The sequence below is a fragment of the Electrona antarctica genome, assembly GCF_951216825.1.
Source record: "Electrona antarctica genome assembly, chromosome: 24".
NCBI lineage: Eukaryota > Metazoa > Chordata > Actinopteri > Myctophiformes > Myctophidae > Electrona > Electrona antarctica.
Genome location: NC_136803.1, coordinates 2,479,266 through 2,506,876, shown reverse-complemented (window position 1 = coordinate 2,506,876; position 27,611 = coordinate 2,479,266). Strand labels below are relative to the sequence as shown.

At 45.0% G+C, this 27,611-nt stretch overlaps 1 protein-coding gene across 3 annotated transcripts; it reads right to left on the bottom strand.

Moving 5' to 3' along the window:
- Nucleotides 1-1,169: 1,169 nt before the first annotated feature.
- Nucleotides 1,170-26,018, bottom strand: LOC306917485 (caveolae-associated protein 2-like). 3 transcript variants are annotated; one of them, XM_079495731.1, is made up of 11 exons: nucleotides 25,509-26,018; nucleotides 24,354-24,425; nucleotides 17,369-17,566; nucleotides 17,018-17,158; nucleotides 15,720-15,821; nucleotides 4,643-4,915; nucleotides 2,959-3,147; nucleotides 2,049-2,239; nucleotides 1,928-1,958; nucleotides 1,619-1,754; nucleotides 1,170-1,487 (listed from the first exon to the last, which is right to left on the bottom strand). In XM_079495731.1, the coding sequence occupies exons 1-11, from the start codon at nucleotides 25,542-25,544 to the stop codon at nucleotides 1,303-1,305; spliced, it is 1,554 nt and encodes a 517-aa protein (XP_079351857.1). In that variant the 5' UTR covers nucleotides 25,545-26,018; the 3' UTR covers nucleotides 1,170-1,302. The 3 variants fall into 3 exon arrangements, with proteins under 3 accessions (XP_079351857.1, XP_079351855.1, XP_079351856.1); XM_079495729.1 differs by having other exon boundaries at nucleotides 1,170-1,485; nucleotides 1,620-1,754; nucleotides 1,928-2,239; XM_079495730.1 differs by having other exon boundaries at nucleotides 1,170-1,482; nucleotides 1,620-1,754; nucleotides 1,928-2,239.
- Nucleotides 26,019-27,611: the final 1,593 nt, after the last annotated feature.

Genomic DNA, 27,611 nt, shown 5'->3' with positions numbered 1-27,611 from the left:
TCGGGCCGGGCTACACTGGGAATGGAATTGGCTCTGCAACGGTACGCTAGCTGCCACTAGAACCAATGGAACCCGGCTGCAGTGTGCAGGTTCTGCGTAAGCTGTGTTTTTCCACCCGTATCTCTGCATTGAATCGGCGAAATCATCCGTTATCAGCACCTTTGAATAGGGCCAGTATGGCCATACTGGCATACTCACTGTTTCAGTGTGTCATTATCACCTATTGTGACGGGTGATAATGTCACTGATGTCAATGACGGAGGCGCGCCGTGTCTGGTGGCCTTGAGCCACGTGAGGCACCGCCGAGCGAGGCGCCGTGCCGAGCGTTGCGACGGCCACCAGACCCGACTCAGTGCCGTCTGAGTTACGTCCCGATATAGGCAGAGAATAGTATATATTAGTAGCCCCTAGTTTCCATGCGCCGACAATAGGGTTGGACATGACACGTTCAGCCAAGGGTCAGTATGCCAGTATGGCCATACTGGCCCTATTCGAAGGTGCTGATAACGGATGATTTCGCCGATTCATTCAATGCAGAGAGAACGGTCGAATCTGCTGATCTTTCCGCGTGTCCGCGGCGGTTACGCAGCCCTTCACCTTCCGAGGAAAAAAAAACATAAATACGGAACTCCCCGTGGGACGGACAAATTATTCGGTGCAACCACCTAGCTGCGTACGGTTACGTCCCGGCCCCAGTGTAGCCCCCCCCCCAGTAAGAATGTTGTACACATATTTTAACAAAACAAGAAGAAAACAAACATGCTCTGTATTAAACAAAAATATCACTTACATTTCCTTTAATATACTAAGACAGACGGACAGAAAAGGTCACAGGTGTTTTCACAGCTAGCTTGACGCTACAGACACACACACACACAGACACACACACACACACAGACACACACACACACACAGACACACATACACACACACACACACGCATGAGGACAGCCACGTAGCGTTAGCAAAGATAAAAGTCAAGGTTCTGTTTGCATACTGTTTCACGTGAGAAACAGACACCTGACAGTCTGACACTTCAGATGTTTAGTAGTAGAATGTGTGTTCGATATAGACTGTGTGTGTGTGCGTGCGTGGCAGAGAGCTATACTCATGACAAAAGACTTTTATAATTATATATCTTATCTATTTTAAGTGTGTGTGTGTGTGTGTGTGTGTGTGTGTGTGTGTGTGTGTGTGTGTGTGTGTGTGTGTGTGTGTGTGTGTGTGTGTGTGTGTGTGTGTGTGTGTGTGTGTGTGTGTGTGTGTGTGTGTGTGTGCACAGTAAGATGATGTGTGTACATTTTAAGTAGAAACTCCTTCCTCCCTCTCTTTCTCTTCCACCTTCATCTCTCCTTTCATCCCTTCTTTTTCTCCTTTCTCTTCTTCTTTCTCCTCTTCTTTCTCTTCTGCTTTCTCTACCTCTTTCTCTACTTCCTCGTCCTCTTCCACTTCCTGGTGGGGCGGAGCTACATGTGACTCCTCCTCCTGTAGGGTTTGGACGATATGAAAATGCCACCTCGTGAGTAACTGGATTGATGGCAGTCAATGAGTTAATTAATGATAATGAATCTTAATGAACAGTAATCTTATTATAATAAATAATAATATGCCCTCTCTACCTCTTCCTCGTGGGGCGGAGGTGGCTCCTCCCCTTGTGGGAGGGTCTCTGACAGAGCGTACTCCTCGCTCACGCCCTCCGGAGCCTCCGGAAAATCATCGCATTCTGGGATGTCGTCGGCCGCGTCGGGGGCCAGCTGGTGGAAAGCGATTAAAGTACATTTAGCCTACTCAACTTCTGTATTCAAGTATACTTTTATAGTTCTACTCTTATGCTACATCGCAAATATTGTGCTTTCTACTTTAGGTTATTATTACGATACCAGTACTTTTTACTTTGAAACATTAACGCATATTTTGACGACGGTACCTTTTCGGGGGTGGCAGCGGTGGGCGGGGCAGCGGCGGGCGGGGCGTCGTCAGCAGCAGCGGTGGGCGGGGCGTCGTCAGCAGCAGCGGTGGGCGGGGCGTCGTCAGCGGTGGGCGGGGCATCGGCGGCGACGGCGGCAGCAGCGGTGGGCGGGGCCAGCTCAGAGTGGACCTGGGTGAAGGGGACGTCCGCGTCGGGGCTGCCCAGCGGGGAGAGCTGGATCTGGGCCTCGCCCGCAGGCGAGTCCCCGGTCTGAAGAGAGGCCTCCGGGTCTGCTACAACCACCGGCTCTGAGGATGTGGAACCTCCGCGCTGAAACACACACACAGGACAGAAGTTTGTTTGTGCAGTCACGGTGTGCGTGTGCATCAGTGTTGTTTTCGTCGACTAAAACTAAGACGAAAAATGTTCGTCGACTACCTTTTTTCAAAAACTAAATGGAAACTAAATGAAAACTAAGCTATGATGACTAAAACTAAGAAATATACTGACAATTTAGTCAACAAATAAAAACTAGACTAAAATGTTAGGAAGGGACTAGTGGACAAGAAATCCAGGATAAGTCAATTTTACACTTGGTTTCATGCTGAAAATAGCCGATCTACAAGCTCAGCTGCGACGCGTTGTGAGCTTGTAGTTCGGCTATTTTCAGCAAGTGTAAAATCAGTCATTACGACGGCATCAACGCGCGACAAAATACATTTTAGTCGACTAAATCAACTGTAGATTTAGTCGACTAAAACTAGACTGACATCAACACATTCCGGGTGGCTAAAATGTGACTAAAACTAAATGAAGTTTCAGTCCAAAGACTATGACTAAAACTAAAATAGAAATTTGCGGCCAAAAACAACACTGGTGTGTGTGTGTGTGTGTGTGTGTGTGTGTGTGTGTGTGTGTGTGTGTGTGTGTGTGTGTGTGTGTGTGTGTGTGTGTGTGTGTGTGTGTGTGTGTGTGTGTGTGTGTGTGTGTGTGTGTGTGTGTGTGTGTGTGTGTGTGTGTGTGTGCGCGCGCGTGCGCGTGCGTCTAACCTTCCTGATGCTGAAGCTCAGAGGGGACACTTTGAAGGGGGAGGTCCTCTTCTCTCCAGGGCTTTTCTGCTGATGACTGAAGCTCTTCTTAATCTTGTCTCTTTGTTCCTGAGACACCATCTTAGTGCCCAACTTAGTCATCTTCTTCTCAATGTTCTGCCTGGAGAAGGCTTTCTTAATGCTGTCCACCTGGAATACATTAAAATAATGTAACTTATTCAGGTTCTGTCAACCTGTAATACATTAAATATAATGTACCTGTCAACCTGTAGTACATACATATAATAATATAATTGCTGTCAACCTGATTTTATCTGTTCTGATTTAACATATAAACTCATTAACTGCCAGTGACACATGTATACATCATTTCAACGCATATACGTATTGACGGATATACTGTAGGACTATACGTCATATGGTGTTTTCAGTGTTTACGCTAGAGGGCGCACTCTTCCACAACCTGTGTATAAATGGTAAATGGTGCAATTCTATAGCTCCTTGGTGCAATTACGGGTTCAGTTGAGTCTTGCTTAATACTTTCAGCGCCATTACCGTTGATTAATGGCAATTGCGCTTTTATAGTGCATTCGATCGAGCCATAATGCTACGTTAGCCGGTTAGCTAGCTATGTTGTTAGCACAGCACTGGATCGTCCTTCTTAGATCGTCGTCGCCATAATAATCCATTCTATCCGTTTCTTTCAATCTCCTGTATCTCCTATTCCTTGTCCCAGATGGCATTTTGGTCAAAACAGCGTTTCTTTGACGGCACAGAGCCGGCGATGTGGAGCGTTCCAATGCCCCGGTTTGGATTCACATTGTAAACAAGGCCTGTCTCGGCTCCGTTGAGCGTCCTAGGATAATCTACTTCTGGTAGACTGGAACTGTGGCTTTTCAAAATAAGAGCTCGACTGGAAAAAATGCTGGCGTGAATTAGATCCTAATCTTTCAATAAATGCTAGCGCTGAAACGGTTAAAGGCGTAGTGCAACGGAAATGGTGGACATTTTATTTTGAAGTTTCAAACGGTTTCAAGTTGAAACACCGGTCTGAAGTTTCTGAACCAATCAGAGCGTTGCATCCCTTCAGGCGATGGGACGGTAGCTAGGGACGGTAGCTATGCTATACGCAGCGCATGGTGTGTGTTTGTTTACAAATCAGATAGACGGCCATGCTGTACCAGTTTACTGTTATGTGGCTTATTTCTACCCTATAATGTTTTGAGATACATATTTTAGCGTGATGATTAAGTTGAAACCGAGTAATACACTGTCTGGATGTTATCTTGAATGGGAATAAAAACGGAGGATTTCTGTAATCAGTAGCAGCTGTGCTGCCAGTGCTGGACGGATGCGGAGATATGGGGAATTAAACGGGTGAGCTTCATTTTTATTGGCTTTTATCGATGTGGGCCTCGACACGTCATCACGTTTTTGTTTTCAGGAAGTAATACAAAATATATTTGTATGGACTTTTGATATAAAAACACACAAAAATGAGAATTTGCCCATTTCTTTTGGCATCCATTGTTAGGTATGCCCATATGATGACCACGGATATGGTCTAAAAGTGTGAAAAACGTATTTTTCATTTCACTACACCTTTAAGGACTTTGACACCTTCCGGTGTCTTCCGACAGAGACAGACAGACAGACAGGTTCCTCAAGTATTGAGTATTTGTACCCTCTTCAGACTGGAGCTTTTGATCTTGTCCGCTCTGGTCTTGTCCATGTGCTCCAGGTCCTGAAGCTCCTCCCCTTCCTCCTCTAGCTCCGCCTCCAGGCCCACGTCCTCGTCGGACGATAGGTCGATGGTGTGAAGCCCATCCTCCTCCTGGGAGCGGTTGGTGTCCATCACGGGGGCGAGGCTTAGATCGTCTCCGCCCACTTCCAGGTTGTCACGGGGATACGGAACCGGTTCCTTCACGAAGACACTGGAGGGAATCTCATTCTCATCCTGACAGACAGACAGGTAGAGAGACAGACAGACAGACAGACAGGTAGAGAGACAGACAGGTAGAGAGACAGACAGGTAGAGAGACAGACGGACAGAGAGACAGACAGACAGACGGATTGAATCATTTTATTTATTTATCATAAATGTAAACAACACAGAGGCACAACAACACAACCTTTTCATGTCAAGGACCCCCAAATTGACAGTAATTATGCAGAGGACCCCCATTTGAAAAGATATGCCAGGGACCCCCATAAGAGAACGTTTATACAGCTCTAGCAGAGATTCTCAACCCGTTTCATTTCAAGGACCCCCATGCAGTTTGAAATGCATTATTCTACGGACCTCCCATTTAATGCCATTTCTATCTCTGGGACCCCCAATTTATATTGTAAAATCAATGTTAATTTCTATACAATATGTAGTGGGGGTTGCTGCTTCATCTCTTATCTCAACTATATATTGTGTAGTGGGGGTCCCCATGCTTCATCTCTCTCTCTCAGCTAAGGGGTCCTTGGACTTAAAAACATTGAAGACCCCTGATCTAAACAATCTTCTTCTTTTCCTTTCGGCTTTTCCCTTCAGGGGTCGCCACAGGGAATCATCTGCCTCCACCGCACCCGGCCTCCTCTTCTCTCACACCAACTAACTTCATGTCCTCTTTCACTATATCCATAAATCTTTTCCTGTAGGCCTCCTGCCTGGCAGTTCCAACCTCAACATCCTTCTACCGATACTCACTATCCCTCCTCTGTATATGTGTCCAAAGTCCAAACCATCTCAGTCTGGCCTCTCTGGCCTCATCTCCAAAACATCTGACATGCACTGTCCCTCTGATGTACTCGTAATTGTTACTCCCATAGTAGTCTCTCAAGACCAGTGTTGTTTTCGTCGACTAAGGCGAAAAATGCGCTGCGACGTGTTGTGGGCTTGTAGATCGGCTATTTTCAGCAAGTGAAAAAAACTGTCATTACGACGGCATCAAGGCCCGCCAAAATACATTTTGTTCGACTAAATCAACTGTAGATTTAGTCGACTAAAATCGAATGATATTTAGTCGACTAAAACTAGACTAACACTAAACCATCCCAGGTGACTAAAATGTGACTAAAACTAAATGAAAACTATTCAAGAGACTATGACTAAAACTAAAATCAAAATTTGCTGCCAAAAACAACACTGCTCAAGACAGACTGTTTCCTCGCGGGGGCGCTGTTTTCCTGAATATTTGACTATGTGATTCTCAGATTGCTCCCTTAGAGGACCTCAACATTCTCGGCAACCTCCAGCTCTGCTTCCTGTCTCTTCCTCAGTGTGACTGTCTCTAGTCTAAACCATAAAACATATGGCGGGTCTCACATTCTTGCTGATACAATACTTTCCTATATCACACTTTTCTCCACCCATTCCAACCATGCTTGCATTCGTTTCTTCACCTCTCTTCTCGTTTCCACACTCCATTGCTCTGAAATGTTGACCCTAAGTACTTAAAGTCCTCCATCATATTCACGTCTATCTAAACAATATACTAATCAAAACACTAATCTGTAATCTAATCTGAAACTATAGGATAGCAGGTAAACGATGAACCTAGAAATGTAGTGGAATACGAATTATTTAAAATGTAGAAGATTGAAAGTCAAGTAGCACGCGATAGAAAAAAACAATAATAAAACAAATACATATTATTTATATTATTCATGACCACTCATTGAGATTGAAAGTCAAGTAGCACGCGATAGAAATAAACAATAATAAAACAAATACATATTATTTATATTATTCATGACCACTCATTGAGATTGAAAGTCAAGTAGCACGCGATAGAAATAAACAATAATAAAACAAATACATATTATTTATATTATTCATGACCACTCATTGAGATTGAAAGTCAAGTAGCACGCGATAGAAAAAACTAAAATAAAACAAATACATATTATTTATATTATTCATGACCACTCATTGAGATTGAAAGTCAAGTAGCACGCGATAGAAAAAACTAAAATAAAACAAATACATATTGTTTATATTATTCATGACCACTCATTGAGATTGAAAGTCAAGTAGCACGCGATAGAAAAAACTAATAATAAAAACAAATACATATTATTTATATTATTCATGACCACTCATTGTGGTGAATGAATGGTCAACTCTATTGACCATTCAGGCTTTGATGAAACAGGAAACTGTTCAAAACCTTCCAACAAACAAAGTTCCAAAGCTCTCGAGGAGGTGTGGAGGGGTCGCGACCTTTTACTGTACGCACGCGCGCACACACGGTCGCAACCTTTTACTGTACGCACACGCGCGCACACACACACGCTCACGTGCACACACACGCGCACACGCTTCACCGACCATAACATGTGGTGTACTGTACAGTGTTGTTTTTGGCAGAACATTTTGATTTTAGTTTTAGTCATAGTCTCTTGATTAGTTTTCATTTAGTTTTAGTCACTTTTTAGTCACCTGGGATGGTTTAGTGTTTAGTGTCTGGTTTTAGTCGACTAAATGTCATATTTTAGTCGACTAAATCTACAGTTGATTTAGTCGAACAAAATGTATTTTGGCGGGCCTTGATGCCGTCGTAACGGCTGTTTTTTTTCGCGCTGCGACGCGTTGTGAGCTTGTAGATCGGCTATTTTCAGCATGCAACTAATTGTAAAATGACTTATACTGGATCTCTTGTCCACTAGTCCCTTCCTAACAGTTTTTATTTGTTTGATGAAATTGTCAGTATATTTAGTCTCAGTTTTAGTCACCATAGCGTAGTTTTCATTTAGTTTACATTTAGTTTTCGTCAGTGGAAAAAGGTAGTCGACGAACATTTTTCGTCGTAGTTTTAGTCGACGAAAACAACACTGGTACAGTATAGTATTAGCTGTCAAAGATGTTTGGCTTTTATCACAGAGATGAAAAGACAGGAATGTTTAGACATTCTCACTGTAAATCCGTGGTTTTCAACTAGTGGTCCATGGACCACCAGGGGGTCCCTGAGGGGGTTCCAAGTGGTCCCCATGCAGCTAAATGGACAGTTGGTAACCAAATGGACCCTGATTAGATCTTTACCTCGTTAGTGTACTGTGTAGCATGAAACCAAATGGCATTTGGTTCCATTGTACGCTCTCAGGAGTTAAATTATTGTTAAACATCAATTTACAAGAAGTCTACACAATTAGAGAATGTAGAAGAATTGTTATTTTGATCAACATTTGCCTGTCATCTGTCCTATGGTGCCTCCATCAATACAGAACAAGGATAACAAAATATTATACATTTAGGGTCTAAGAGGCTCAAATTCACCCTGATATGAAAAGGGTTGTAGATTCAATGATATCTAATCTAATCTTTGTGATATTTTTATGATATTTTAAAATCTCCTTTGAGTTCCACTATTCTGGCATATGACGCGCTACAGTATGTACATCGTACGCATAACAGACATTCACAATGTGTGACACACACACACACACACACACACACACACACACACAGGAAACTCGGGCGTTTTCGATAAGACAGTGGAAAAGCAGGGCGATTGTGTGTGTGTGTGTGTGTGTGTGTGTGTGTGTGTGTGTGTGTGTGTGTGTGTGTGTGTGTGTGTGTGTGTGTGTGTGTGTGTGTGTGTGTGTGTGTGTGTGTGTGTGTGTGTGTGTGTGTGTGTGTGTGTGTGTGTGTGTGTGTGTGTGTGTGTGTGTGTGCACACATGCACGCATGTGTGTGCGTGTGCGTCTGTGTGTGTGAGAGAGAGAGAGAGACGTGTGTGATCCAATTTCCACTTACATCAGCTGGGGTGAAATACCACAGGAAAATGAGAAGTACACACACACACACACACACATTTAAGCACACATACACACATTTAAGCACACACACACACACACAGGATGCCGGACACAATGACGGAGTTTGAACAATAACAGGGAAACTCGGAAGGTAAAGGATACAGAATATCACAATGCTACACACACACACACACACACACACACAGTAAGTCACAGTTTCCATGGAGCAGAGAAAGCTAGGGAGAAAATCCTCTTACTGGACTTACTGTACTGTTCCCTAAACTACTGAAGGAACACGGTCTTATACTTTTTAGACTATTTAGAGCAGGGGTCTGCAACCTTATGGCATGAAGTGCCTTGTCTTTATTTTCTTGATAGTTGCCGTGCCATATCGACATTACGTTTAATTATGACACCACATCCAAATTATATATTTCCATCCGATTTTGATTGTTCATATACACATAACCTTTATTTTTTTCTCTTCTTCTTTAGAAACATTTTCTTTCACATCAGCATGTATGATTTTTAGACTCAATTATTATTTTTACCACTGTCTCCCCAATCAGTGAGTTCAATGAATGTGAGTGGACTTAATTTAACTGTAAACCTTTTTTTATATACATTTAAATTTAAAAGAAAAATCATCTCTCTCACACTTGTGCCAGTGATCACCCTCTGCTGTGCCAATGTTGGCACCTGTGCCTAAGGTTGCCTACCCCTGATTTAGAGTACTGTTAGCTTCGTATTGTTGGGCAAGTAAAGGGATCATTTACAATTTAGACATTTAGCAGACGCTCTTAACCCATTTTGGGCGGGAACCCCTTTTGGTGTTAGCATTATGTTATGCTTTAGCTATTGAAAAATAGCAGATCTACAAGCTCATAGGTCTGACATAGACAGACATAGAAACATAGCTTTTTCAGAAAACTGTCAGGATGTAGAAGACATTTTTATAATCTGATCTCAGGTCAAAATGGGTAAATCCAGAGTGATTTACAGTAAGCAAGAACAACACATCAAATATTAATAGTCATCAAGACTCATAAGCAAAGTAAGAACCTAACGGTCTAATAGTAGTATGTCTGTACAGTGAAGCTATGAGTATGCACTATGACTATAGAGAGCTATGTCTACATCTAAATGCAATGACATAGTTTAGCCTTTACATAATGTACGCCTGTGTCAATTAGAACAGCAGACAAATGCTATCTAAATGACATAGTTTAGCCTTTACATACGGCTGTGTCAATTAGAACAGCAGACAGAGGTCTTGATCAGGGAGCGCTTGTTTGTACTGTAAATATTACTGTCATGTGAAGTATTTATTTAACTTACCAGTAAGACGCCCCGAGGGCAAGAAGCGGAACAACAGGTCTGGGAATGGAATGCCCATGTGGACCTTTTCATTTTGTTTTTAATTGACGTGTATAAAATGTGTGCTAATTATTAAGGCCAGACGAGGCCTCGGGCCAGCCCAGGTAGGGCCGGGCCTTAATTTTCGGGCGGGCCCGTCTAGAGTTTGAATGGACAGGTATTAGTCAAAAGGGAGACATCGAAGAGGAAGGACGGGTGGGGAGGGATCAACATATGGAATGTCAGAGCAGGTCAGCTCCATATATGGAGATCTAAGGGTTTGACGGACTGACTGGTTTTTGCAGGTTTTCATAGTAATAATCTGCAACCTACTGTCGCAATAAATCATCACATTATACATAAGCTCTATTTAGACCGTTTAGCTTCATCACATTGTTCCCTTTAAAAATATCTACGTAGGCCTACCGTATAATTCCATACGGGGCTGCCCCTCATCAGAAGTCTCGGTCGGTCAGGGTTCACCATGGTTTTGCACATCCTCTCTGTGTTTTGTTCTATTTAATGTATTTTTAATTGAGATATTAACCTTTTTATTACACATTTCCAAACATACAAACACACACACACATGCACGCGTGCGCACACACACACGCACACACACACTAGCATCACAGAGGAATGCAGGTTATTTTGGGGAGTAGAAGAATGTTTAGTGTTGCTGATAACGACACATGCACTGTACGCGTGTACACACACACACACACACACACACACACACACACACACACACACACACCCCTCAAGAATGTATTCCTCAGTGTGAGATTGACACATTGTGATGTTTCAAAATAAGAGTGTAGGAGAGACAGACAGGCAGTAGGACAGCTGAGAGACAGATGGTGTAGGAGAGACAGACAGGTAGTATAGGACAGCTGAGAGACAGACAGTGTAGGAGAGACAGACAGGTAGTATAGGACAGCTGAGAGACAGACAGTAGGAGAGACAGACAGACAGTAGGACAGCTGAGAGACAGATGGTGTAGGAGAGACAGACAGGTAGTATAGGACAGCTGAGAGACAGACAGTGTAGGACAGCTGAGAGACAGACAGTGTAGGAGAGACAGACAGGTAGTATAGGACAGCTGAGAGACAGACAGTGTAGGACAGCTGAGAGACAGATGGTGTAGGAGAGACAGACAGGCAGTATAGGACAGCCGAGAGACAGACAGGCAGTAGGACAGCTGAGAGACACAGTGTAGGAGAGACAGACAGGCAGTATAGGACAGCCGAGAGACAGACAGACAGTAGGACAGCTGAGAGACAGACAGACAGGACAGCTGAGAGACAGACAGTGTAGGAGAGACAGACAGACAGTAGGACAGCTGAGAGACAGACAGACAGGACAGCTGAGAGAGACAGACAGGCAGTATAGGACACAGTGTAGGAGAGACAGACAGAGAGCTGCATTCCTCGCAGGCTGTTACCACGACAACCAAGCCACGCTATGACCAATCAAAACTCTCCCTGGCATGATGCCCCTAGCATGGGCCCCATGACACACACACACACACACACCACTTTATTGGACAGTGAGAAGTACAGTCTCTCTCTAGTGTGTGTGCGTGCGTGCGTGCGTGCGTGCGTGCGAGCGTGCGTGCGTGCGTGCGTGCGTGCGCGCATGTGTTTCCATACAGATATTTTATAGTTAATTCCCTGCAAGAAGCAGATAACCATATATAGTCATAAAAGTCAAAATACAATATCCACACACTTCCTTACTTCTCTGAGAGAGAGAGAGAGAGAGAGAGAGAGAGAGAGAGAGAGAGAGAGAGACAGAGAGAGAGAGACAGAGAGAGAGAGAGACAGAGAGAGAGAGAGAGAGAGAGAGAGACAGAGAGAGAGAGAGGTAGAGACAGAGCAGCACACACACAGCTAAATCTTGAATGATTGCTTTAAAACTCATAATAATACTGTATTCTAAAGCTCCATTTGAAACAATGTATTCGTGAACCCTTCATCTGTCTGAATGTGTCTTCAGTCTAGTTGTTGTATTTGTATGTGGACATGTGTTTATGATAGCAGTTGTGTATATATTATATATAGAATTCTCGTCTTTCTGGTGGTTTTGAGTAGAAATAGGCCACATTCGACTAGCCCATATGGAACAGGTTATTGTGGCAGAACATTCCCAACTTTACAAGGCTCTACTGCATCTTTCCATGCGATCGGTGGATGGATCGATATTGGGTTAGTCAACAGTTTTCTGAAAAACCTATGTTTCTGTATCAGTGGTTCTCAACCTTTTTCATGTCAAGGACCCCCAGAATTATCTCTTATTTGGCCGCCGACCCCCATCTGAAAATATGTTGTTCCAGGGACGCCCCCCCCCAGAGGCAAAGATTTGAGTTAAAAACGTTCGCTCTGAAAGAATATATATTCAAAGATTTGCGCCACATTTTCAGGATTTTTCAAAAAATAGCAGATCTACAAGCTCGTAGCTATGAGCTTGTAGATCTGCTATTTTTCAAATAGCTAAAGTATGACATAATGCTTAAAACACCAAAAGGGGTTCCCGTCCATGTTAACTCTGGCAGTCGATGTGTTAAAAGGCGACATATCCAAATTCCAATAGTGAGGCAATAGAATTCCTCTTCCTCGTTTCCCCGGAGGCATCAATACACTTTTACGACATGTTTGTGCCAGCGTGGGAGATGACTGTAGATTCATTACGACATGTTTGTGCCAGCGTGGGAGATGACTGTAGATTCATTACGACATGTTTGTGCCAGCGTGGGAGATGACTGTAGATTCATTACGACATGTTTGTGCCAGCGTGGGAGATGACTGTAGATTCATTACGACATGTTTGTGCCAGCGTGGGAGATGACTGTAGATTCATTACGACATGTTTGTGCCAGCTTGGCGTATGACTGTAGATTCATTTCCTGATCACCTCTTGATCGTTTAAACCAGGGGTTCTCAACGTTTTTGGCCGGGGACCCCCGGAAATGCTTTGGCAATGTCTCGGGACCCCCGCCCCGCCCCCTCCCGACCCCCAATATAAATTGACTGCTACAATAACCTTAATAATAGAGACAATACACCATAAATAAATACTGAAACCAGATATAATCATTAGGGAAGGTGTATGCATGTACTATGTGTACATAAACTCTTCATTTCCACTTTCCAGCCAATCAGTTGCAAAAAAAAAAGAAGAAATTGGGGACCCCCCAAAATAATTTGGCGACCCCCCGAGGGGTCGCGACCCACGGGTTGAGAACCCTTAAACCAGTGGTTCCCAAACTTTCTCGTGTCAAGGACCCCCAAAGTATTAGGCCATGGACCCCCCATTTGAAAACATGTGCCAGTGACCTCGATAAGGGAGGATTAGTACGGCTCCAGCAGTGATTTTCACACACATTAGGCTACGGACCCCCGATTTGATGGCATTTCTACCTCTGGTACCCCAATTTATATTGTAAAACCACTGTTAATTTAACTCAGAGAGTGTACAAATGGAACCAAATGGACCCGTTAGGGTCCATTTGGTTCCATTTGTACACTCTCTGAGTTACAGACCCATAATGGTCCATTTGGTTCCAAACTATCGTGTAGCTGGGGACCCCCTGGAACTCCCTCAGGTACCCCTGGGGGTCCCCGGACCCCACTTTGGGAACCGCTGGTTTAAACATGACGTCATGGGCCGTTATTGTACCCCGATTAACAGGCTCGACAAGCCCAACGCTTATGGATACTCAGATCTCTACATTCAGAACCGGGTTTGTAATGGGCTCGACACCAGTGCTGCACAACCAACTATAGTCTCTTAGTTCTACTGGATCTCATCTGTTCTCCACTAGTCCCTCCCTAGCATTATAGGCCTGTTTTTTATTTGTTGATATAACATTGTCAGTATATTCAGTCATAGATTTTACTCTGACTGTGTGTGTGTGTGCGTGTGCGTGTGCGTGCGTGCGTGTAAGTGTGTGTGTTGTCTTATTCCACGTAGAGGAAAACATGAGTTCTGTTTCTTTCCCCCGCTGAGGTGTGTGTGTGTGTGTGTGTGTGTGTGTGTGGGTTAGTGGGTGGGGTTTTGCAAAGGAATGAGTGGGATTGCCCCACACACACACACACACACACACACACACACACACACACACACACACACACACAGTGTCTGCAGTCTTGAGCATTTGGCACCCCACTGTACATTCCTTCTCTTTGGCAAGAAACTCTCTCTCTCTCTCTCTCTGTCTCTTTCTTTCTATGCGTCTACGTACCGTATACTGCTTGCTGGCTCTGATGCTTTAGAGAGTACATCTATTTGAATTGTCCACCCCTGACTGTCACTGTATATTCATTTATATCAGGGGTGGGCAACTTTGACGATGGAGAGGGCCACTATATGTCCACACTCACTCCCTAGGGCCATATATTAGCCTATTGTCGTCGCAAAAATAGCCGATCTACAGGCTCAAAACGAGTTTTGAGCTTGTAGATCGGCTATTTTTGCTATATTCGAATTGAAATGTTGAATTATTTTTTACTATTTTTGAATTGGAATCCTGAAAATTTACATTTTTATGTAATTTCAAATGCCTAAATGCCTTTAATTATACGTGTGTTGAAGCAATGAGCTACTAATTTAGACTGAAGTAATTAAAGCGGGTCATGTTTGCATGTTGAATTGTAAACAGCTGAAACCAATATTATATCAGTATCCTGACATTAACCTGAGGGCCACATTAAGTGAAGGTGGGGGCCGCATGTGGCCCCCGGGCCGCCAGTTGCCCACCCCTGATTAATATTGTCCACCCCTGACTGTCACTGTATATTCATTCATATTGTCCTCTCCTGACTGTCACTGTATATTCATTCATATTGTCCACCCCTGACTGTCACTGTATATTCATTCATATTGTCCACCCCTGACTGTCACTGTATATTCATTCATATTGTCCACCCCTGACTGTCACTGTATATTCATTCATATTGTCCACTCCTGACTGTCACTGTATATTCATTCATATTGTCCACTCCGTCCTGACTGTCACTGTATATTCATTCATATTGTCCTCTCCTGACTGTCACTACATGTATATTCATTCATATTGTCCACCCCTGACTGTCACTATATATTCATTCATATTGTCCACCCCTGACTGTCACTGTATATTCATTCATATTGTCCACTCCGTCCTGACTGTCACTATATATTCATTCATATTGTCCTCTCCTGACTGTCACTATATATTCATTCATATTGTCCTCTCCTGACTGTCACTGTATATTCATTCATATTGTCCACCCCTGACTGTCACTGTATATTCATTCATATTGTCCACCCCTGACTGTCACTGTATATTCATTCATATTGTCCACCCCTGACTGTCACTATATATTAATTCATATTGTCCTCTCCTGACTGTCACTATATATTCATTCATATTGTCCACCCCTGACTGTCACTATATATTCATTCATATTGTCCTCTCCAGTCCTGACTGTCACTGTATATTCTCTCATGAAACATTCTCTCAGGTACGCACACATGTGCATGCATGCTCACACGTGCGCGCACACATACACACACACACACACACACACACACACACACACACACACACACACACACACACACACACACACACACACACACACACACACACAGTGCGCACACACACACACACTGACCTGGAAGATGAGAACTTTGAAGTTGTTTCTCTTCAGCAGGTGAGCGTGATTAGCCTCCAACTTCTTCACCTGACCCGCCTGTCTCTCCATCTTATCACGCACCTAAACACACACACACACACACACACACACACACACACACACACACACACACACACACACACACACACACAGTCAGTGTGACCATCTGTCTGGTTCTCACGTTCGTTCCATCCTCTTCATTTCCTGCTTCAAAGCCACAGGCTTGCGTGCGTGCGTGCGTGCGTGCGTGCGTGCGTGCGTCCCTCCCGACCCCCAATATAAATTGAGTGCTACAATAACCTTAAACCATTTTGGGCGGGAACCCCTTTTGGTGTTATAATTTAGCTATTGAAAAATAGCAGATCTACAAGCTCGTAGCGCGCCACCGAGTGGCGCGCTACGAGCTTGTAGGTCTGCTATTTTTGAAAAATCGTGAAAATAAAATTTTAAAAAAATCTTTTTTTTTCGAAAATAATTTGGGGACCCCCTAAAATATTTTGGCGACCCCCCGAGGGGTCGCGACCCACGGGTTGAGAACCCCTGGTATATAGTATATATAAGATTAAAAAAAAATTTAACCAATGAAAAGTATTAAAAAGTGCTTCTGACAAAACCCAGCTTCTTTAGCAGACAGTTTGAGGGTCCAATGGAGTTAGGCTAACTCCATTGGACCCTCAAACTGTCTGCTAAAGCAGCTAACTCCATTGGACCCTCAAACTGTCTGCTAAAGCAGCTAACTCCATTGGACCCTCAAACTGTCTGCTAAAGCAGCTAACTCCATTGGACCCTCAAACTGTCTGCTAAAGCAGCTAACTTCTCTCCCTCTCCCCGCCTCTCATGCAAGAATCTGACAATATATATAAAGTCACAATGCCAACTTTGATGCGGCAGTGTTGCTTTGTTTTATACATTTCTTATTTCTTATATATTTCTTAATTTCCTAAAAAAGGATATATCTTGGAGTTAGCTGTTTTCTGCCCGACAGCAGAGATATAGGCGTCGTCCTCACGTGACACGTACACGGGTATATTTTTATGAATGAGTTTTTTCGTTTTTGAAAATGTCCGTGTCTACACAAGCCCGTTTTACAGAAGTATCTCTCCATCCACACGACAACGTATAGTAGCTAAATGTCCGTGTCTACACAAGCCCGTTTTACAGAAGTATCTCTCCATCCACACGACAACGTATAGTTGTCGTGTGGATAGAGAAACGCATATAAAAAGGTCAGTTTTATAAACATCATGTGGGCGGGACCATAGTTATATGGTATTTACCTCTTTCATAGTCACAGACACTTTACGGCTCTTGTCCAGTAGTTTGCTGACGGTGTTGGAGGTGTGGCTGTGGTTCTTCGACAGTTTGGTCATATCCGCCTGGATGCCTCTGACCACACCCCCCATGTCGTCCTGACGCACCTGAAAACAATCAACCAATCATATCATCCGGAAAACAACCAACTACTACAGATCTTCACCGATCAGCGTGAAACTTTGCCCTCGAGGCCAAGGAAAAACCTCTGCCCCGCATTCTTCACAACGGCATTTCATATAGCGCCATTTCCACTATAGGCCCGAGGAATAAAAGCCACCATTTTCACAAACTCATGCTACATAACAGTACTGTACCTCCATCTTGTGCTGGTTTTCCTGCACGGTGTCCAGCATGTTGACCAGCTTGTCCAGCAGCGTCAGCACAGTGATGGCGTTGACCGGGCCCTGGGTCAACTTGTCTGTGTTGAAGCTGACCGGCCCCTGCAGGGTCATCTTGTCTGGGTTGAAGGCGCTGACCGGCCCGTCCTGCTGGGGCACACCATCTCCTACAGGCTGTCGACAGGAGGAGGAGGACCAGGTCATCTCGCCGTCAATTAATCTCTGTGCGTACAGATTTAGTTCACGTATCTCGAGAACCGCTCGACCCGCACCGACTTCAAGGTCAGCCCCGCGCCTCGCACACGAGTCACAACCCTATAGGGCGTCGAGTTGGTCATTGAGTCGATTAACGGGCACCGGTCTAGTTAACGGAGCACTTCAAGTAGTAGAGAAGGCTGAATAAACAGTCAAAAAGGACACGCACATCTAACCCTATAGGCTGGGTGCTGGATCACATCTATACCTATAGGCTGGGTGCTGGATCACATCTATACCTATAGGCTGGGTGCTGGATCACATCAATACCTATAGGCTGGGTGCTGGATCACATCTAAACCTATAGGCTGGGTGCTGGATCACATCTATACCTATAGGCTGGGTGCTGGATCACATCTATACCTATAGGCTGGGTGCTGGATCACATCAATACCTATAGGCTGGGTGCTGGATCACATCTATACCTATAGGCTGGGTGCTGGATCACATCTATACCTATAGGCTGGGTGCTGGATCACATCTAAACCTATAGGCTGGGTGCTGGATCACATCTAAACCTATAGGCTGGGTGCCGGATCACATCTAAACCTATAGGCTGGGTGCTGGATCACATCTAAACCTATAGGCTGGGTGCCGGATCACATCTATACCTATAGGCTGGGTGCTGGATCACATCTAAACCTATAGGCTGGGTGCTGGATCACATCTAAACCTATAGGCTGGGTGCCGGATCACATCTAAACCTATAGGCTGGGTGCTGGATCACATCTAAACCTATAGGCTGGGTGCCGGATCACATCTATACCTATAGGCTGGGTGCTGGATCACATCTAAACCTATAGGCTGGGTGCCGGATCACATCTAAACCTATAGGCTGGGTGCTGGATCACATCTATACCTATAGGCTGGGTGCTGGATCACATCTATACCTATAGGCTGGGTGCTGGATCACATCTAAACCTATAGGCTGGCTGCTGGATCACATCTAAACCTATAGGCTGGGTGCTGGATCACATCTAAACCTATAGGCTGGGTGCTGGATCACATCTATACCTATAGGCTGGGTGCTGGATCACATCTATACCTATAGGCTGGGTGCTGGATCACATCTATACCTATAGGCTGGGTGCTGGATCACATCTATACCTATAGGCTGGGTGCTGGATCACATCTAAACCTATAGGCTGGGTGCTGGATCACATCTAAACCTATAGGCTGGGTGCCGGATCACATCTAAACCTATAGGCTGGGTGCCGGATCACATCTATACCTATAGGCTGGGTGCTGGATCACATCTAAACCTATAGGCTGGGTGCTGGATCACATCTAAACCTATAGGCTGGGTGCTGGATCACATCTATACCTATAGGCTGGGTGCTGGATCACATCTAAACCTATAGGCTGGGTGCCGGATCACATCTATACCTATAGGCTGGGTGCTGGATCACATCTATACCTATAGGCTGGGTGCCGGATCACATCTAAACCTATAGGCTGGGTGCCGGATCACATCTATACCTATAGGCTGGGTGCTGGATCACATCTAAACCTATAGGCTGGGTGCTGGATCACATCTAAACCTATAGGCTGGGTGCTGGATCACATCTATACCTATAGGCTGGGTGCTGGATCACATCTAAACCTATAGGCTGGCTGCTGGATCAAAATAAAGTCACAGTGAAGAAATGAAAGAATCCGCACACCATTTGATGCTCCCAAAATATCTTTACTGGTAGGTAACGTTTTGGGCTGCAGCCCTTCCTCAGACCTTCCCGGTGACCTTCCAAGGTCTGAGGAAGGGCTGCGGCCCGAAACGTTACCTACCAGTCACTGTTGTTTTTGGCAGCAAATTTCGATTTTAGTTTAGTCATAGTCTTTGGACTGAAACTTCCTTTAGTTTTAGTCACATTTTAGTCACCTGGAATGTCTTAGTGTTAGTCTAGTTTTAGTCGACTAAATGTCATAAGATTTTAGTCGACTAAATCTACAGTTGATTTAGTCGACTAAAATGTATTTTGGTGGGCCTTGATGCCGTCGTAATGAGTGTTTTTACACTTGCTGAAAATAGCCGATCTACAAGCTCACAACGCGTCGCAACGCGACGCGTTGTGAGCTTGTAGATCGGCTATTTTCAGCATGCAACCAAGTGTAAAATGACTTATACTGGATCTCTTGCCCACTAGTCCCTTCCTAACATTTGTCTAGTTTTTATTTGTCGACGAAATTGTCAGTATATTTAGTCTTAGTTTTAGTCATCATAGCTTAGTTTTCATTTAGTTTCCATTTGTTTTGTTCAGTGAAAAAAGGTAGTCGACGAACATTTTTCGTCTTAGTTTTAGTCGACGAAAACAACACTGCTACCAGTAATGACGGAGCACTTCACCCATTTTCAACCGTAAGCCTATAGTGGTGTTTACTAATTACTCATTACAAGATGTGTCTCAGTCTCAGAGGAGGGCTGTGGAACAGTTCAGTAACCTGTCTACTCACTCTGTGTCTCAGAGGAGGGCTGTGGAACAGTTCAGTAACCTGTCTACTCACTCTGTGTCTCAGAGGAGGGCTGTGGAACAGTTCAGTAACCTGTCTACTCACTCTGTGTCTCAGAGGAGGGCTGTGGAACAGTTCAGTAACCTGTCTACTCACTCTGTGTCTCAGAGGAGGGCTGTGGAACAGTTCAGTAACCTGTCTACTCACTCTGTGTCTCAGAGGAGGGCTGTGGAACAGTTCAGTAACCTGTCTACTCACTCTGTGTCTCAGAGGAGGGCTGTGGAACAGTTCAGTAACCTGTCTACTCTGTGTCTCAGAGGAGGGCTGTGGAACAGTTCAGTAACCTGTCTACTCACTCTGTGTCTCAGAGGAGGGCTGTGGAACAGTTCAGTAACCTGTCTACTCACTCTGTGTCTCAGAGGAGGGCTGTGGAACAGTTCAGTAACCTGTCTACTCACTCTGTGTCTCAGAGGAGGGCTGTGGAACAGTTCAGTAACCTGTCTACTCACTGTGTCTCAGAGGAGGGCTGTGGAACAGTTCAGTAACCTGTCTACTCACTCTGTGTCTCAGAGGAGGGCTGTGGAACAGTTCAGTAACCTGTCTACTCACTCTGTGTCTCAGAGGAGGGCTGTGGAACAGTTCAGTAACCTGTCTACTCACTGTGTCTCAGAGGAGGGCTGTGGAACAGTTCAGTAACCTGTCTACTCACTCTGTGTCTCAGAGGAGGGCTGTGGAACAGTTCAGTAACCTGTCTACTCACTCTGTGTCTCAGAGGAGGGCTGTGGAACAGTTCAGTAACCTGTCTACTCACTCTGTGTCTCAGAGGAGGGCTGTGGAACAGTTCAGTAACCTGTCTACTCACTGTGTCTCAGAGGAGGGCTGTGGAACAGTTCAGTAACCTGTCTACTCACTCTGTGTCTCAGAGGAGGGCTGTGGAACAGTTCAGTAACCTGTCTACTCACTCTGTGTCTCAGAGGAGGGCTGTGGAACAGTTCAGTAACCTGTCTACTCACTCTGTGTCTCAGAGGAGGGCTGTGGAACAGTTCAGTAACCTGTCTACTCACTCTGTGTCTCAGAGGAGGGATGTGGAACAGTTCAGTAACCTGTCTACTCACTCTGTGTCTCAGAGGAGGGCTGTGGAACAGTTCAGTAACCTGTCTACTCACTCTGTGTCTCAGAGGAGGGCTGTGGAACAGTTCAGTAACCTGTCTACTCACTCTGTGTCTCAGAGGAGGGATGTGGAACAGTTCAGTAACCTGTCTACTCACTCTGTGTCTCAGAGGAGGGCTGTGGAACAGTTCAGTAACCTGTCTACTCACTCTGTGTCTCAGAGGAGGGCTGTGGAACAGTTCAGTAACCTGTCTACTCACTCTGTGTCTCAGAGGAGGGCTGTGGAACAGTTCAGTAACCTGTCTACTCACTCTGTGTCTCAGAGGAGGGCTGTGGAACAGTTCAGTAACCTGTCTACTCACTCTGTGTCTCAGAGGAGGGCTGTGGAACAGTTCAGTAACCTGTCTACTCACTCTGTGTCTCAGAGGAGGGCTGTGGAACAGTTCAGTAACCTGTCTACTCACTCTGTGTCTCAGAGGAGGGCTGTGGAACAGTTCAGTAACCTGTCTACTCACTCTGTGTCTCAGAGGAGGGCTGTGGAACAGTTCAGTAACCTGTCTACTCACTCTGTGTCTCAGAGGAGGGCTGTGGACAGTTCAGTAACCTGTCTACTCACTCTGTGTCTCAGAGGAGGGCTGTGGAACAGTTCAGTAACCTGTCTACTCACTCTGTGTCTCAGAGGAGGGCTGTGGAACAGTTCAGAAACATGTCTACTCACTCTGTGTCTCAGAGGAGGGCTGTGGTACAGTTCAGTAACCTGTCTACTCACTCTGTGTCTCAGAGGAGGGCTGTGGAACAGTTCAGTAACCTGTCTACTCACTCTGTGTCTCAGAGGAGGGCTGTGGAACAGTTCAGTAACCTGTCTACTCACTCTGTGTCTCAGAGGAGGGCTGTGGAACAGTTCAGTAACCTGTCTACTCACTCTGTGTCTCAGAGGAGGGCTGTGGAACAGTTCAGTAACCTGTCTACTCGCTCTGTGTCTCAGAGGAGGGCTGTGGAACAGTTCAGTAACCTGTCTACTCGCTCTGTGTCTCAGAGGAGGGCTGTGGAACAGTTCAGTAACCTGTCTACTCGCTCTGTGTCTCAGAGGAGGGCTGTGGAACAGTTCAGTAACCTGTCTACTCGCTCTGTGTCTCAGAGGAGGGCTGTGGAACAGTTCAGTAACCTGTCTACTCGCTCTGTGTCTCAGAGGAGGGCTGTGGAACAGTTCAGTAACCTGTCTACTCACTCTGTGTCTCAGAGGAGGGCTGTGGAACAGTTCAGTAACCTGTCTACTCACTCTGTGTCTCAGAGGAGGGCTGTGGAACAGTTCAGTAACCTGTCTACTCACTCTGTGTCTCAGAGGAGGGCTGTGGAACAGTTCAGTAACCTGTCTACTCACTCTGTGTCTCAGAGGAGGGCTGTGGAACAGTTCAGTAACCTGTCTACTCACTCTGTGTCTCAGAGGAGGGCTGTGGAACAGTTCAGTAACCTGTCTACTCACTCTGTGTCTCAGAGGAGGGCTGTGGAACAGTTCAGTAACCTGTCTACTCACTCTGTGTCTCAGAGGAGGGCTGTGGAACAGTTCAGTAACCTGTCTACTCACTCTGTGTCTCAGAGGAGGGCTGTGGACAGTTCAGAAACATGTCTACTCGCTCTGTGTCTCAGAGGGCTGTGGACAGTTCAGTAACCTGTCTACTCACTCTGTGTCTCAGAGGAGGGCTGTGGAACAGTTCAGTAACCTGTCTACTCGCTCTGTGTCTCAGAGGAGGGCTGTGGACAGTTCAGAAACATGTCTACTCGCTCCGTGTCTCAGAGGAGGGCTGTGGACAGTTCAGAAACATGTCTACTCGCTCTGTGTCTCAGAGGAGGGCTGGGGATAGGTCAGAAACATGCCTACCACTGACATCATAGGTTTCGTCATTTCAAATACGATTATTATTTTATTATTATTATTATTATTAAAAGAACAACGGCTTCTATTTCAGCATGCTAACTTTTGCCGCTGCCCCCCATCGATGATGTCACTGGTAGGCAGGTTTCTGAACTGTCCACAGCCCACCAATGAGAACACAGAGTGATAAGACGAGAATGATGTCATTAATGAGCATTAGTGAGGACCAATAATATGAAGACAAGGTTGAAAATGGGCAAAGTTCTCCTTTAACTAAACCTAACTAAACTATATGAAATAACAAACTCGGATTGACAAAACATTGTACTTGGAAAAAAAAACCTAAATAACTAAATGAAAGTGCATTGTGTGTTTAGTACATCTCTGTCGGGAGGAAACATCTGTTCTCAAATTGTTACTTTTCAGGATTCTAATTAAAAAAAAAGGAAAAGTGGCAAATCGACAAGCTCAAAATGTGTTGCTTCAATGTCGCGTTTGAGCTTGTAGATCTGCTAGTTTTGATGCTTTTGTAGTAAGCAAGTAGGGGGTTAATTAATTGGGGAATAGTCGAACCTCAGATTCAAGAGGAGCTATGTGGATTCTGTCCTGGTCTTGGAACAACTGAACAGATCTATACTCTTGCAGGGATCCTGGAGAAGGCCTGGGAGTATATGCATATCCGGAGAAGGAGACCAGCCGGAGAATCGGAGCAGCAGGGGGGCGGTATTGCAGTCGTTGTTGTGACGAAAAGAGAGCTGAGCCAGGAGGCAAAGCTCTCTGTCTACCAAGTAATTCTTCATTCCTACTCTCACCTATATGGTCATGAAGTGTGTGTCATCATGACCGAAAGACGTAAGGTTGCGGATACAAGCGGCCGAAATGAGTTCTCAGATGGGTGGCTGTATGGCATCTCGCCTTAGAGAGATAGGGTGAGAAGTTCAGTCACGCCAGAGAGACTCAGAGTTAGACCAGCTGTTGCTTCTATAGGCATCTAATAAGGATGCCTCCCGAGCGTCTCCCTGGAGGGGAAAGGAATAACGTGTTCCTTCCATGCGATATGTCCCACCTCGGAAACTCCCACACTGTCAGGTGATAAGAAACAGCCTGCTCTCTCCTCATGCATTGAAGGAAGCATATGAGCTCAGTTCGGGGATCTCCCCAGGTTGCCAGAGGCTGAGTACAGCGCCCAGGATTACAGCTTTAGGCATTCAAAATGTGTTTCAAAATCGTGGGATGAAAATAAAAAAAACATGTATAAGATAAGAGGATTGTGACCTTGGCGTGCTCCTCGGTAGGCAAGGTGAAGTCCTCCTCCTCGGGGACCAGAAGGTCTTGGCTCTCGTGTGTCTGTGGAAATATGATTAACCTATTAAATATTAAATATGATTAACCTATTAACCCATTTTGACCTGAGATCAGATTCTAAAAATGTCTTCTACATCCTGACAGTTTTCTGAAAAAGCTATGTTTCTATGTCAGTCGCTCTTCGACTTTTCAAAAATAGCAGACCTACAAGCTCGTAGCGCGCCACTCGGTGGCGCGCTATGAGCTTGTAGATCTGCTATTTTTCAATAGCTAAAGCATAACATAATGCTAACACCAAAAGGGGTTCCCGCTCAAAATGGGTTAAATATTAAATATGATGAACCTATTTAGACCTGAGACCAGATTCAACAAAAGGCCTTCGTTCTAAATCATGACAGTGTTATAATTATGAAAAGCCTTGTGTTTCTCATCAGTGGTTCTCAAACTATTTCATGTCAAGGACCCCCATAAGGACCCCCAGAAGGACCAGCAGAAATATCTGTATTTGGCCACACGGAAGAATATATATTATGCAATGATTTGCACCATCTTTTCAAGATTTTTTTCAAAATAGCAGATCTACAAGCTCATTGTATGAGCTTGTCGATCTGCTACTTCCCGTCCTGAATGGGTTCAAATGCATTCTATATGTTTACAGACAATATAATGTTTACAATGCATTGTATATGTTTACATTCTCTCTCTCTCTCTCTCTCTCTCTCTCTCTCTCTCTCTCTCTCTCTCTCTCTCTCTCTCTCTCTCTCTCTCTCTCTCTCTCTCTCTCTCTCTCTCTCTCTGTGTATATATATATATACTATATACTACTACTATATGCGTTCTATGTTTACATAACACAATCAATAGTGTTCAAAATGCATTATATACGTATTTTCATTATATTTCAATTCAAACAGAGCTTCAGGGGTTAATTCATAATGCACTTTTCCTGCAGGATAAAAGTAGTGAAAAAGTATCCAAAACTACAAATTCTCACGAAGTACAGAATACTGACAAATAGTGAGTACAGTGTGTACAGTATTTAGTTACTGTTACCACAAGAGTATACTGTATAAAGTAAAGGTATTTAGTTACATTTTACAGTATAGTAAAATGGATATTTCTCACCATGCTGTTGTTTATGTGGATGGGATCCTCGCACATCGCTGGGCACACCCAATCACGCCCACGCACTCTCTCACACACACAGTGGAAACTCTACACTCACGCACACACAACCAGTGGAAACACACACACACTTTCTCTCTCTCTCTCTCTCTCTCGCACACGCACACACGCGCGCACACACACTGAGGTTGAGTCAGAGTGTAAAAATGCAGCTCTTGGTTTCTGTCGGTCTGCTGTCAACGTTTCACTTCTCTACCAAACTCTGTTCTCTTCTCCCGTCTGCTCTTCTGTTCTTCCTTTACTTTTCCCCTTTTCTTTCTTTGCTTTTCTTCTTTTCCCCTCTTGCTTTTCTTTCTTTACTTCTCTTTTCTCTTCTCTTCTGCTCTGTTCTTCTTCTTCTCTCAGTGTTTCTCTCTTCCACAAACCAGGAACAACTTCAGTAAGCCTGTAGACACGTCCACACCCCTCCTCTCTCTCTCTCTCTCTCTCTGTGTCTCTCTCTCTCTCGCTCTCTCTCTCGCTCTCTCCGTGTGTCTCTCTCTCTCTGTGTGTGTCTCTCTCTCTCTCTCTCTCTCTCTCTCTCTCCGTGTGTGTTGTTCTGCCCTACAGCCTATCCCACACCCGAGAGGAGGGGTCTGTTGCTCGGGACAACGGCAATGTGTGTGTGTATGTTATGTGTGTGTGTGCACGTGCGTGTGTGTGTACGTGTGCCCTCAAACAGAGAGAAAAAGATCAGTATTAACTTCCACTGGTTCTAGTAAACCTCTCTCTCTCTCGTTCGATCCCGGGTTCCCCCATAAGTAGGTCGGGAGAGGCTTATTGTCGGTATCAGCCGATAACGCAGGGGTCTGTCCCCGTTTCAATGCACTATAGACCCACCAACACCTACCATCAGCTCCCATTACTTACAACAACACCTACCATCAGCTCCCAGTACTTACAACAACACCTACCATCAGCTCCCACTACTTACAACACCTACCATCAGCTCCCAGTACTTACAACAACACCTACCATCAGCTCCCACTACTTACAACAACACCTACCATCAGCTCCCAGTACTTACAACAACACCTACCATCAGCTCCCTGTACTTACAACAACACCTACCATCAGCTCCCACTACTTACAACAACACCTACCATCAGCTCACAGTACTTACAACAACACCTACCATCAGCTCCCAGTACTTACAACAACACCTACCATCAGCTCACAGTACTTACAACAACACCTACCATCAGCTCCCAGTACTTACAACAACACCTACCATCAGCTCCCTGTACTTACAACAACACCTACCATCAGCTCCCTGTACTTACAACACCTACTAAAGTAGCATACTCTCTCTCTCTCTCTCACACACACACACACACACACACACACACAGGGCCGTGCAGAGAGCACTGAGGGGGCAGGGGCTCAAACTCCAGAAAAGGGCACATGTGTGTGCCAAGCGTGCGGCAATTTTTGGGGTGGTCTTTTTGTGGAGTCCGTCCCTTGTGCCATTTCATGTCATTGGACAGTAAAATAAGCAATATGTTCTCATTAGTCTGAAACAAAAACTGACTGATGGCAGATTAAAAGATAATTCATTATGAGGAATTCATCATTACTTGTCAAATGTTTGTCTTGAAGGGCCAATGGCACTTATTGGCCCCCCACACAAGCCCTAATTGGCCCCCCAACCAAGCCCTTATTGGCCCCCCACACATAAGCCCTTATTGGCCCCCCACACATAAGCCCTTATTGGCCCCCCACACATAAGCCCTTATTGGCCCCACCACACAAGCCCTTATTGGCCCCCCACACATAAGCCCTTATTTGCCCCCCACACAAGCCCTAATTGGCCCCCCAACCAAGCCCTTATTGGCCCCCCACACATAAGCCCTTATTGGCCCCCCACACATAAGCCCTTATTTGCCCCCCACACATAAGCCCTTATTGGCCCCCCACACATAAGCCCTTATTGGCCCCCCCACACATAAGCCCTTATTGGACCCCCACACATAAGCCCTTATTGGCCCCCCACACATAAGCCCTTATTGGCCCCCCACACATAAGCCCTTATTGGACCCCCACACATAAGCCCTTATTTGCCCC

What these genes read in the sequence shown, in the direction of transcription:
- LOC306917485 (XM_079495729.1), bottom strand. Translation starts at nt 25,544, where the DNA reads ATGTGCGAGGATCCCATCCACATAAACAACAGCATG. An exon ending in CTACCGAGGAGCACGCCAAG is followed by an intron (nt 17,567 to 24,353) that starts GTCACAATCCTC and finishes TCCTGTCGACAG; the next exon opens with CCTGTAGGAGATGGTGTGCC. An exon ending in TGTCTGTGACTATGAAAGAG is followed by an intron (nt 15,822 to 17,017) that starts GTAAATACCATA and finishes GTGTGTGTTTAG; the next exon opens with GTGCGTGATAAGATGGAGAG.